The sequence below is a fragment of the Lutra lutra genome, chromosome 10 (assembly GCF_902655055.1).
Source record: "Lutra lutra chromosome 10, mLutLut1.2, whole genome shotgun sequence".
NCBI lineage: Eukaryota > Metazoa > Chordata > Mammalia > Carnivora > Mustelidae > Lutra > Lutra lutra.
This window is the reverse complement of record NC_062287.1, coordinates 21,893,071-21,905,818: the sequence shown is the minus strand read 5'-3', so window position 1 is coordinate 21,905,818 and position 12,748 is coordinate 21,893,071. Positions and strand designations below refer to the sequence as shown.

Below are 12,748 nucleotides of genomic sequence, written 5' to 3'. Positions count from 1 at the left end.
CTTTCAAGAAAGCAACCTGGAGAAGTCATGAGGAGAGAGGCAGCTGGGCTGCACCGCTCCCGAGAGGAGAGCAGAGGGAAACAGCTGGCAAGAAGACCGAGGACCACGCAGACAGGGTGGCAGGAGTGGTGGACTCCCAGCTGTGCTGCTGCGGAAGGTGGAGGGTGGGGAGGAGACAGGAAGCTCTGTCCCAGGACTGGAGCCCAGAGGCTTCCAGAGCTTCGTCCCCGCCCCTCTCTCTAGCCCAGGCTGCACCTGCACCTGTCCTTTTCAGCGCTGAAGAGCCCTCCTGCCACTTGCCACTCCCGCCCCTACACTTCCTCCCGCCTGCCAATCACCAGCCATCCTGACTCAGAGGCCGCAGCGCCGCTGCACCAATGGTTCATCAGGCTGGGGCTCCTCAGAGCCGCACCCCTTCCCAGCCACATACGGCCCCTGCTTCCTGCAGCTTGAGGAGAAGGTGCCCAAAGGCCGCACCTGCTAAGCACTCCTGCGTCCAGCCTCCTCTCCTCACCTGCTGAGCAGGTTGGGCAGGGTGGGGTGGGGGGAGATCTCCACACTGGGGGCCTTCAGAGCCGACTCTGAGCCCCACTGAGCCACTGCAGAACCTCGAGGCTGGCATTTCTCCTCTCTGAGCTCAGTGGGGAGAACCACCTCCCTCCCGACTTCAGAGTTATCAAGGCCCAGGTGGAGAGCTGGGAACACGCCCTCTTGCCCTGCAAAGTCCACGGCAGCGTGGGCATGTAGGGAGCCTGCAGGCTGCGGACAGTCACCTCACGGGCTCTCCAGTGGCCCCTGGAGCCTCCTGTTCCACAGGGCACCTCCCTTCCTGGGATGGTGAACAGGAAAGCGTTCCTGCAGCACCCCTGGGACCCCATCCCACTCAGTCTAACCCACCAAGTGTGTTTCCATCCAGGCCCTCCCTGAGAGTCTCCCTAGACTTTACAGTCCTGGCCAAGGGCAAGGGAGAGTGTGGTCTCAGGCAGGTTCTGTGCATTCCCAGGAGCCAAGGACCGTGTAGCCAAGGACCCCAGGAGGCAGCTCAGGAACAGGACTGCTGGGTCTGATGTCCACCCCACCACCACCATTCAGTGCCCTGGGACCCCGGACAGACTCATCCTCGCAGGGGTCTGATGGGGCACCTGTCACACAGGACTGACTGTGAGAAGCATTTGGTCAAATAACCCACATAAAGCTCTAAACACTACGTGCAATGAAAGTTACTTATTATTAATTCTACAACAATAAAGTATTATTTGTGATATATAGCTAGTTCTATATATTCATATAACAACACAGCTATATAGATAATGACTATTTATACAATACTAAGTGCCCATAATTATTATACCTCTTTTCGTTCCTACCCCCCATGGTGGCCAGTACTGGACTGCGCCCTGAACCCTAGCTCAGTGTTGTTGACCAGCAGCTGGCAGGGGCCATGAACACTTTGAGAAAAGAACCAAGAAACTGCTTTTCACTCCAAAGATCCCCTGATTCTCTTTAGATGGTCTGAGGACCATGGTTGGTGGGGTTGAATAGAGGGAGTCCTGGTTTGTGGATAAAAATCCGAGTCTAGACCCTTAATTCAATAACCAACATGGCATAGTGACAAGAAAACAGCATTTACAACCGGAGACATTTGAGTCTATTGTACCTGCGGGTACAATACACACCACTGTGTGACCTTGAGTTACACTTGGGCTAACTGAATGACCTTGAGCCTGTCACTTTATTTCTGGGAGCTCAGCTCATCTGTGAAATGTGGTAGTAACACCTGATTAACACTGTAGTTATATTCAGACTTGGTTAAAGTGGGTCTTCCATGAATAACCCAGTTATTTTTATCCTATAAAGCCTGACTCCTCAAGACTCTGACCCTTCGCCTTCATTTCTCACCTCGTTCCTGTGTGGTGTGCTCAGCACAATATCTCCCTAATCAGTAGTTTAAAACATAAAAACAGTTTTGCTTCATGACCGCAGATCTCAGAGGACAAACAGAGTAGGTCACAAGTCAAGTTTATTCAGCCACAAGGTCACAAGGTCACAAGTCAAGTTTATTCAGTCACAAGGTCACAAGGTCACAAGGTCACAAGTCAAGTTTATTGAGTGAGTATGCACTAGATCAGGTGCCGAGAATATAAGACGAAAAAGACGGCCATGGTTTCTGCCCTCAGTTTACCCTCTATTTCTCACTTACCTTTGTTCCTTTGGCATCTGATATATAGCAAATGCTCAATAAAGGTTTGAAGAAATGAAGGAGGGGGATGATAAGGAGCAAAAGTGGGGAGGAGGGGAGAAGAGAGAAGTCAGTCACCCCTTGGTGACCGGAAGTGCCTAGAGGCACAGGCAAAGCTCTTGGAGGACAACTTGGCATTCAGTGAGGTCGGGGCTGGTTAGGGAGCCCGGAGAGAGGGGCGATTCCACAATGGTGGGACATCAGTGACATGGGACATGTAGCGCGAAGGAACGGCTGCTGAGCACCCGGGGAGAAGGCTGTCCGATTTTGGAGAAGCTCATCAGATGCTGTCTTGCAGACTGTGGAGAGCCATGGACTACGCATCCCTTGCAAAGGGAGAGAGTGCACGAGGAAAGCCGTGGTTTAGGAAGAAGAGTCAGGGTTGGACCCAAAGGCATTTGCAGGCTGTCGAAAGAACCTAGGCAGAGGTGGGGAGGGCCCAGACTTCGGGTTGCAGAGGTGGGAATGGAGAGGAAAGGGTGGGTCTGAAAGGTGCTCTGGAGGAGGGGCTGGGCCACACTTGGTGATGGAGACAGACTGAAAATAAAGCAGGAAAGGGAGGTCGCACTGACTGCCAGGCTTTGCAGCAGGAGAACGTCAGTGGGCACAATGGGAAACTGAAGCGGAGAACTTGGGATGGACAGCTCAAGGTGTGCGAGTGGGCACAGCACACACTCTGTGTCCCGAGAAGAGTTGTGTGGGTGTGTGGTTGTACAGACGTTCACTCCTGGAGGGAAGGACCACGTCATATCCATCTGTTCCCCACAGCACAGGGCAAGACCTGCCTCATGGCAGGTCGCAGTCAACAATGTTCTCAAGGAGCTTCCTGTCAACCTACCTTAATGCCTAGGAGGTTCTAGAAAAGATCCTGGGCTCACTCACTTCCTGGGAGCAGGAAAGACAGGGAAAAGAAACCGGCTGTGAGGGAACAGATGAAGAGCATTTTCTGGCCAAGAAATTACACCTGCGGATGCACGCTGTGTTCCTAGGGCCTCTGAAGCCGGAAGGAGAAGACTCAAGGTGTGTCCTCTGGGTGAAAAAACAGGGTGCCCAACCCTCCACAGCAGAGTGACTTTTATCGACTCTAGACAGTGACCCTCAGCTTGTGATTCTATCTGAAAAAGCGTCTCATTGATTTGAAAGAAAAAGTATTTCTAGTGGCATGTATTTAATGCACAGAAATTAAAATCAGATTGAAAAAGAAATTGTCAGAGCACCCATCATCCCCTCCCAAAAAAAACGGGTAATGCCGTTTGGGTGGTTTTGTTGAGACTGTGCAGTGTTATCTCTCTCTGCTCCCCCCAACCCCAACCCAACCCAAGAGACATTCTTTCCATAGAAAAGCCTGAAGGGGTCCAAAAAGACCCAATGTGGGAGCCGAAAGCTCTCTGAAGCCTGCTGGGATGGATCAGACCATCCTCCCCCTCCCCCTCTCCACACCCCGCCCCCCTCCCCTGTCCCTTCAGGCTGCTCTCTGTGGGCTCAGGGCTTACTGGGGGGATCTCATGGTTACCCCAATGCCTGGCTCTGAGACACGGTCCAGAGTGAGCTAGTGAGCTCTCTGTGTCCTCCTGCACAGAGAATCTTGGCTTTCCTGCACCAACCAGGGCTCACCCCCCACCAACACGCTGCAACCGCAACCCCTCGGGATGCTCCCTGTACCTCAGCTCTCTGTTACCTTCACCCACATCTGAGGAAGCGGTACTGGGGGTGGGCAGAGGAGGGAACACCTCCTGCAGCAGGGTCCACACCACTGGCTTGCGGCCTTCTCCTTACGGCTGACAACCTGCTAATTCTCTCTGATAACACAATCTTTGACAGCCATTGCGGCTGTCTTGATACTGTCCTTGCAAGAAAGGTTTTGAGATAAAAGAAGGAGTTGTGAAATCATCATTGAGCCGGGAGAAAAGAGCCTCAGAAAGGAGTGCCCCCCACAGCTTTCTCCCTCCTCCTGTCTTCCCTTCCCTTCCTTCCTCCTTGCCCTCTTTCCCTTCCCGGCCCCTTCTTCCAGCCTCTCCGGCACCCTCCTCACATCCCTCCATCCTCTGGCTCCTTCTCCAGAACCCCCCCCCACCCCCACTTTTCCTTTCTCTTCTCTCTCCTCCTCCTCCTTCTCCCTCTCTTGTTTTGGTGCCAGAAACAGTCTAATTACAACAGAGAACTTGAAGAGCCTGAGAGGAAAAAAATAAATAAATTAACCCACCACACATAGCTGATTAAAATGTCCTATGAAATCTAATTTGTAAAGCTCAAATCAGAATAAAAAGTGTTACTCCCACAATTCAGGGCCAATTTGATTTTTAATGAGACCCCTCAGAGACCCAACCAAAATCTCATCAGGCTGCAACCGCGGCTACCTTCCCACCTGCCACAGGCTCTCTGAGGCGCCCCCCACGTCTGCTCCTGGGGACCCCCACCACCAGGCCTGCCATTCTGGCCCGCTTCCCTCAGCTTCTTTATATGTCCACCACTCCCTTCTTCGGGCCACCTGCTGCTGAGAGCATGGCCTTACCCATGGTCTTACCCAGGTCTGAGCCTGGGCCATTGTGTCCCCAGGATGGGCAACAGCTAGTTTCCAGGACCTCTGTGGCCGTCCCTGACTCTCCCTTGTTGCGGGAAGAAGAGGTGGGGCAGCAGCCTGTCCACCAGGACCCCCTTCCTGAGCTGTGTGTCTCTAGCTGCCGGGCAGGGCGTGGGAAAGAATGTGGGCTTGGAAGTCACAGAGAAACCCCCTTACCCCCCGCTGCCTGGTCAGACCCCAGCTCCACCACTCATTAGCTGTGTGATCTTGCATTGGTTGCTTTGCCTCTCTGGTCCTGTTTTCCTTGCTGTAACATCGGGCTATTTCTGCCCTGACATGTCACTAAACAGGTTATAGAAGGGAGGGCACGTGAAGCACTTTCTGCTGTGGGCCAGGGGTTCTGTAAATGTCAGTGTCCTCTTGTCCGTGCACCTGCGGCTTCCCGGGGACCACGGATCACCCCCAGCCCATTTCTCAGCTTCCCCTCCAGGACCAGCGGATCTGGGCACTGCACAACTCAGCAGGGGAAAATACAGTCTATAGAGCCAGAAAGTCTTATATTTTTAGCCCTTGTCTTGACACTAGACACTTTGGCGATAATTTAGCCAACATCCAAGCCCCTGCAAACTGGACTGGGTAAGGTCCTGCGGTTACGACCACTGCAAAGCTAAAGGTAGTGCATACACGAGACTGGCTCGGTCACGACCAAGCACGGCCCCTCTTAGTATTTGCCACTTCCCTGGACCCCATTTCCTCCTCCAGAAAGTGGGGATCAAAACAGTACCTACCTCATAGGTTGTTATGAGGGTGAAAAGGTTAATGAGCTAATATTTTTAAATCTTAGAACAGCGGCCGAGACGTGATACATACCGGGGGTGTGTCTGGGTCACATGGATGAGCTGGCTGGCTTGGATGGCTCGGGGCCTTCTCGCTCTCAGGGGTGCATGGGAGAGCTTGGGGTCACACCCGTGACCTTCTCCCAGGTGGTAGGGAAGCCGGAGCTGGGGCTGCCACCAGAAAAATAGGGGCAAAGCAGATACCCCTGCACGTGCTGGGCCACACTATACCAGCCCGGGAACCACCGAAACAATAATGTTTTCCCTGGATTCTTGGGTTTTTAACCAAAGCGCTCTACTCCCTGTCCCCAATTTGCCTTCTTGAGGCACACCCCCACAGGATGCCCGCTGCTGGAGGGCTCTCTCCTGCTTCTGCTCTGTAGTGGGAGGAGGGGCAAGCCAGCAGCAGCAAGTGGAAAGTGGCAGAGCTCGTCCCAAGGGCGGCAGCGGCGGGCTTGGCCTCTGGGGGCTGGAGGAGGCTGGGTCACTGTGTGTGTGTGTGTGTGTGTGTGTGTGTGTACACTAAGGACTGATGAATGGGGCGGCTGAGCTTCGAGCCCTCTGCTAGAAGCAGGGAATTAAGCTGGGGGCAGGTAGGAAGCTGTTGCTGGGCCCCAGGCAGGGGCATTGGGGGTGCTTCTCCCCTGGGCCAGCCTCGGCTCTGCTTCTTAACTGGGGAAGCCTCCAGACGCTGCTCCCTGCGGGTAACTGACCGCTGTGCTTGTTTCCTTCCCAGGCCAAGTGTACTCCTTCAGCCAGCAACCCCAGGACCAGGCCGTGGTGTCAGGCCAGCCAGTGACTCTGCTGTGCGCCATTCCCGAATACGATGGCTTTGTCCTGTGGATCAAAGACGGCTTGGCTCTGGGTGTGGGCAGGGACCTCTCAAGTGAGTACCCCCAGACCTCCCCAGGAAGGCCTGGACCCCGTCCCTGCCTGACCCAGCTACTCTCCTCAGGAACCCCACCTTCATGGGCATTTGGAGATTAAATCTCCAGATTTCATTGTGCATCCCCCCTGGGGCAGAGTCAGGGTGGGCAAGCTCTGGGTCCAGGACCCATAGGACTTTGAGAGCACTTCCAACCACCGGTAATGAATTATCCATAAACCCTCAAATCCGGTGGCCAAACCCGAACAGGGTGGCCCTGAGGGATCTCTTCAAGAAAGTCAAACACAATTCAGGTAAAGTCAGATGCCTACAAGAAACGTGTTCCCTTTTCTTGGCCCAGAATGTATCCCCCACTTAAGTCATCGCCTGGTTCTTCCCGCGTTTCCATCCACTAAAGGGAGCCAAAGAAATTGAACTCTCACAGAGGAACCAAGTTGGTCTTATAGGTTACCATGAGAGGGAAGAAAAGAAAAGGAGCCCACCCAGGGCTGGTTTTGAGCAAGGATGTCCCAGTAGGCTCCCGTCACTTGCAGCTGAGCTCCCCCAGTTGGCGCGACCTCCTCTCATCTGTTAACTGTGGTGAACGTCAGCCCTTAAGCTCATACAGATGTCTTTCTGACCCATCCTCTCCCCCGGGAGACAAAAGGATAGACTCAGCCACCCGGTCACTCACCCATCAGCAAATACTATTCTCCCCTGGGGAGGTAGGCATGTGACCGCTCGCGAGGCTTAGCATAACCTGGAAAATTCGGAACAAGGGATCCAGGTGTCCCCGCCATTGGGGAATGGCTGAGGGTAGAAGAGGAGAAAAAATATATATGTATGTATTCAACTGAGAAGTCGCTTTGCTTCTCTTGTGGTGTATAGCTGCAAGAAAATAAAAATCGAAGTGCACTCAGGAACATGATGGTTGAGAAATTAATATTTTAAAATGTGAGTTATGTCTTGCCAAAAATGTATATTGAAACATTATAGCCATGGTCAATAGCATCCCTGGGTTTGAGTGCTCCAGCCCCGCTGAGCATGGATAAAATACACAATAATATCTCCAAAATATACTGTGCTGCCATAAAATTTAAGTATTATGGGAACCAGCCAATTTCAGGGGCTCTGAACTTCCTTACCCTAGAGAAACTAGGGGAATGATCTCACCCTCCCAAAAGAGCATCACTCAAGCTCTGCGTGGCTTTGAGCTTGGACCAGGATCCTTGCTAGCTAAGGAGGTGCTCTGGGTTCCTGGTCAGTGGTTTGCAGCCTCCAGGCAGGGACTGGGGTCTTTTCTGGGTTGGTGGCCAAGAGCAAGCCCCAGGTCACCATGGATGTTCATCACCACACGGATAACTGACCCTGTGGCATCCAATTCCATGAATGGCTTTCTGGGATCAGGATTGGGTCCTGCTAATTACTGAGGGACAACGGGGTTCTGATTAATTGGGGTCTGTTTGCTCTCTGACTTGACCTCACTTAGATAAAGAAGGTTGTCTGTCTCCTTGCAAAGCCACAGAACTCAAATTCCTAGAAAAGTGTTTTCTATTTGATCACTGATCCCCAAAAAAGCATCAGGAAGATAATGACAGAAACTCACATGCTCCATAAATACTGTTTGCTTGCCTAACAAGAAAGAGGAAAAGGTCCCAATTTCACTCAGCAGGTGTTCGCACAGCACTCGATAACGGCACAGGTTTTCCCATGGGGAAACTGAGGCCCAGAATTGTAAGACTTCAACCTGCCACAGTTCTATCCTCTTTTGTTTTACCTTTATCCTTTTCTGTGTGACCCGGCTCAGCTGACCAGGAATCATGCCCTCACTGAAGACATACCTACCCGTCTTTCTGTTCACCAAGGCTGAAAAACACTTTCAAAGGAAATGATTTATAAATGCATGCCCTCAGATTGATAGAACATTCTTCTTCTGAGAAGCCCAAATGATTCTCAGACATTATGTCATAAATTACAATGATCCACAGGGAGAAAAGAGGATTCCCCCTTTATTTGACAGGTAAATGAAGTCACAGTTGAGAAAGAAATTGATTCAAACATACACCCAATCCCAATGTGTGGGACCCTGGGGGAGGGGAGAATTCTGTTAGGGATCCTAACACCCAAAAATCTTGGCACCCTGCATGTTCTCGCCTCTAAAGACAGGGACCCTTTTGGCTATCCCATCTCACCGTCATTTTTCTTTAAACCAGCATTTGCAGACTCTACTCTCTGCCACTCACGTAACATGGATCATCCCACTTAATCTTCACCGTGACTCTATAAGATACTGATATTGTCCCCATTTTGCTGATGAGGAGACAGACGCACAAAGAAGTTCAAGTAACATGCCCAAGACAACAGAGCTAGGAAGGGACAGACTGGGCATTTGAACCCGGGCACTGAGACTGTAGAACCCAGACTCCCAATAATTTTGCATCCTCTGAGCATAGCTAAAAGAGTCATGATCCTATGGAAGGAGCTAGAACTTGCTCAGAATCAATGCCTCTGGGCCTGTGTTTTCCAAAGATCCTGCCAGTCCATGGGACAGCATTGCAGCACGTTGCCTAATTAGGCAAATACAAACAAACCCATCACTGATGTTTTCAGCAGCTCATGAGAGCAAAATTCCTGCTGCTGATAGCTTGCAAGACAACAAAAACACAAGCTCCAGCCAAGATGCCTGCAGGAGACCAGGGACTAATCAAGGACAGCGGGATCCAGAGGCTGGGCTGGAAGGGCCGGGGGCGGACAGCCGGCTACATTGAGGGCAGCAGGGGGGAGAGGGCTGGGCAGGAACTCATTTCCAGCCCCTCGTCCTGGTCCTGGGGAGAGCCAGCTTAACCTACCTGGGCTTCTTCCCAAAGCCCAGCAGAGGGCAGGAAGGACGGGCAGGAGGGGAGGTGGTGCTCTCGGGGGTACAGCCGTCTGCCTTGTGAGCTCCTTGGGCCGGGCCAGAACAGCTGTGCCAGGCGGGGCTGTTTGACTGCACAATGGGGACGATGCTAGCCATGAAGACGTGAGCCTGAAGTGCTCAGCTGCACAGGAAGCCCCCATACTGCATACTGGGAAGGATCACAGCTGTCTTCCGGACAAGGGATGGGTGCCAGTGGCCCCTGTGCAGCTCACCTGCGGGGACGCCTGCTCCACCGCTGCAAGACCCTTAGCTTACGATGTGAGGGAACTTAGAGCTCCGATATTCCATCTAGAATAGAAAGCTGCTCTGCTGTGTCCCTGACTGTGCTTGCATGCGGCTACTGATGGGGATCTCACTACCACTTCTGGCACCCTATCCCTGCTGGACCTTTCAAATTATATTAAGAATATTCTAAAGTATTTCCCCACATTAATTCTGTCACTGGTGCTAGCTCTGTCCTTGGGAACTCCTTGAACACATCTAATCTGCACTTACAAACAGGAAGCATTTGGAGAGCTATTCCATGTCCCTCTGTCTCTCTGTTTCTGTCCCTCTCTCTCTTTCTCACTGGCTTAAGCCCTAGTCTTCATTCTAAAAGTTCGGATAGACCAACCCCTTCTTCCTACAGCACATTTCTGAGAACTCACACTGTCCTGGTGAAGGTCTTTTAGAAAGAGGAGATGTTTGTAGCTGCTGAAGGGTGTGTGGGCCTCTGAGGAGAGAAGGGAAGATAACAGGGAGGAAGGTCTCTGTAAGAGGCTGGTGGACGGTGGGGAGGAAAGGAGACAGAGCTCAGGTAAGGGGACGATGGGAAAGAGATCCTTCTGGAAGAAACTAAGGAGGTCTCGGGCCCAAGGGCCGGGACAGGGGATCTGCCCAGCCTGCCCAGCCACGACTTCTGTCAGTATTTACATTCACCCTCCACAGTAGCAGGAAAGCTGATTAATGATTTATAATTCTCAAATTTTTATTTATCCATTATTCATCACCAGTAGTATAAGGGCCCCACATTCCTAAGTGTCCTGAGTGCCTCATAGTAAGTGCTTAATCAGGCCCTGGGGTCTGAGGTGGGGAGGAGAAGTGACCAGAATTGGGCCCCTTAGGGTTCAAGGTGGCCAGAGGATGCCAGGCACTGTTCAGGTTTGCCTCGATTTCTACTTCCTGCCCATCCTGAACTACCCCCCCGCAAAGTCATTCTTGCTTCTTTTCCAGAGATTTCTGTTTTCTCCTGTCTCTTTCTTACTCTGTCTGCTGAGAACTGCAGCCTGGGTCTCTCTGTGTGTCTCCTTATCAAAATGCATGTCTGCTTGGTAAACCACAGCGCTGAGCACACTGCTTACCAGAGTACCCACCCTGCTGTGTCTGCCCACACTCAGCATTTCCATCTCTGCTCTCTCCGTCCTCTCCCATCATAGCCTCTCCAATATTCCTAAACCTACACGCACACACACGCTGCCCAATACCCAGGGAAAGCTCTTTTTTTGTGCTCCTCACGCCGAGGTCAGGGCCCTGAGCAGTCACCTGCCATGCCAGGCTCCAAGCCCAGCCCCAGCTCTCAAGTCCCACTGTGGTGCCTGTTTGGCAGGAACGCCCCCCCGTGGCCCCGCCCCCCTGACATGCGCACTGTGTCCACAGGCTACCCACAGTACCTGGTGGTAGGGAACCACCTGTCCGGGGAGCATCACCTGAAGATCCTGCGGGCAGAGCTCCAAGATGACGCCGTGTACGAGTGCCAGGCCATCCAGGCCGCCATACGGTCTCGCCCCGCACGCCTCACCGTCCTGGGTAAGAGCTGTTGCCGTGAGGGGTGGGTGGGGGGGCGGCAGGGGCGAGGATGCTCCGGGAAGCACCGTGCGCTCGCTTCCAAAAGGGCCTCCACACTGGGCGAAGCCCAAAGGGGTTACCACATGGGGCTCCGGCGGCTGCTGCCCCACTGCGTCAGGACCCACTTCCCCTGCTAAAAGGGGAAAGTGAAAGTTCCTGCCCTGGGAATCGGAGGATACTGCTAAGCAACCTGTGACCCTGTCCAACTCTAGTGGGTTTGACTCCAGCTTAAGGTGCTAAAAAGGGCTCTGCATGCCTATTTATTCCATGAGGAAGCGTGTTCTGCACGCGTGGTGGTTGTCAGGCCGGGTGCTAGGCAGTGGAGATATGGAGGAGAGTATGACACATCCTCGAGTCCGTTCCGTCTCCAACTAGGTGCTAACAAAGCATGATTTCAGCACTCCTAGGGACCACTGCTGCACCTGTACCTTCCCCATGCTCCGCCGCTCCCTGGGAGCCCCGGCTTTCCGCTGGAGAGCTGACTGCCTACATCATTCCTAGGAAAATTCATTTTAGGCCCTTATGCCAAACCAGACCTTCGTCCCTTGGCCTTTCTTCCTCTTGGCTTCCCAGGGGCCCAGTGGCCCTAAGACACCCTCCCTGAGAGGTCTCCACTCCTCCACTCAGGCAGACCCACCTGAGGACGAGGGAGTGAGCTCGGCTCCTCTTAAAGGGCCTCCTTCCAACTTTGAGGTCACGCCCTGTCAGCTCCCCTCCAGCCAGTTGCTACTGCGGACCAGGCCCCTGAGAACCGAGCTATACACAGAAGGCATAAGGGCAGACATGTGCGTGCACTGTAGAAACCCTCTCAAAGCCCTTCCGCTTATGCTACCCCGGCTATTCGGACTCAAGACAGTGGGACAGGGATTGTTGGCCTGGATGAGAAAACTGAGGCTCAGAGATGCCAACGGCCCCGGGGTTCTCCCGGCTAGGGCTCCAGTACCAGCGCACTGCCTCCTGGGTGAGGCTCCGCCAGTCCCACAAAGGACGGGACCCAGGCAGTGGAGAGGGGAGCCTGCCTGCCTCTTGGCAGGTGCTGTGAGGCTCCGACTATGGGGTCAGCAGCTGGGGTCCTGCCTCCTTGCCTGGAGGATAAGGCATGTGGCTGCTCCTGATGAAATATTTAAGAGCGTGTCAGGTTATCTTCAGATGGACACGGCAACACGCGGGCACGTTATGCCAAGCACGGCAGGAAGCCCAGGTGGACCACTTACCAAGCTCGGGGCTTGGATTCTTGAGACTTAACTCTGGGCCGACCCCAGAACCTCCCCCTGACCCCAGGGTCTCCTCTAGCCTGTGATTAAGGAAAGAGAAAAGCAACCGAGTCCGACGGGGTAAATATGCTGGGACAGCTCAGTCCAGAAGGGCCCACAGAAGAGGAATCAGGGATAAGAAAGGGAGAGGCAGACTCTTCACATCTCCCAAGATGGTGGCTAGAACAGAATGGGGGTACAGCGCAGTGCAGAGGTGTGGAGAAGCGCAGGAGGATTTAGCATCTAAAATTTTTCTGATTTTTGAGTATTGTGCAATGCGGGAACAGATTTGG

The 12,748-nt window shown here is 53.1% G+C and overlaps 1 protein-coding gene across 5 annotated transcripts in view; it reads left to right on the top strand.

Moving 5' to 3' along the window:
* KIRREL3 (kirre like nephrin family adhesion molecule 3) overlaps positions 1–12,748 on the top strand; it is a 553,006-nt gene that overhangs the window by 450,150 nt on the left and 90,108 nt on the right. For all 5 annotated transcript variants that reach the window (XM_047690186.1, XM_047690190.1, XM_047690188.1 and 2 more), the window contains exons 4-5: positions 6,333–6,482; positions 11,014–11,163. In XM_047690186.1, the coding sequence (XP_047546142.1) occupies positions 6,333–6,482; positions 11,014–11,163 (300 nt within the window). The remainder of the gene's footprint in view (positions 1–6,332; positions 6,483–11,013; positions 11,164–12,748) is intronic.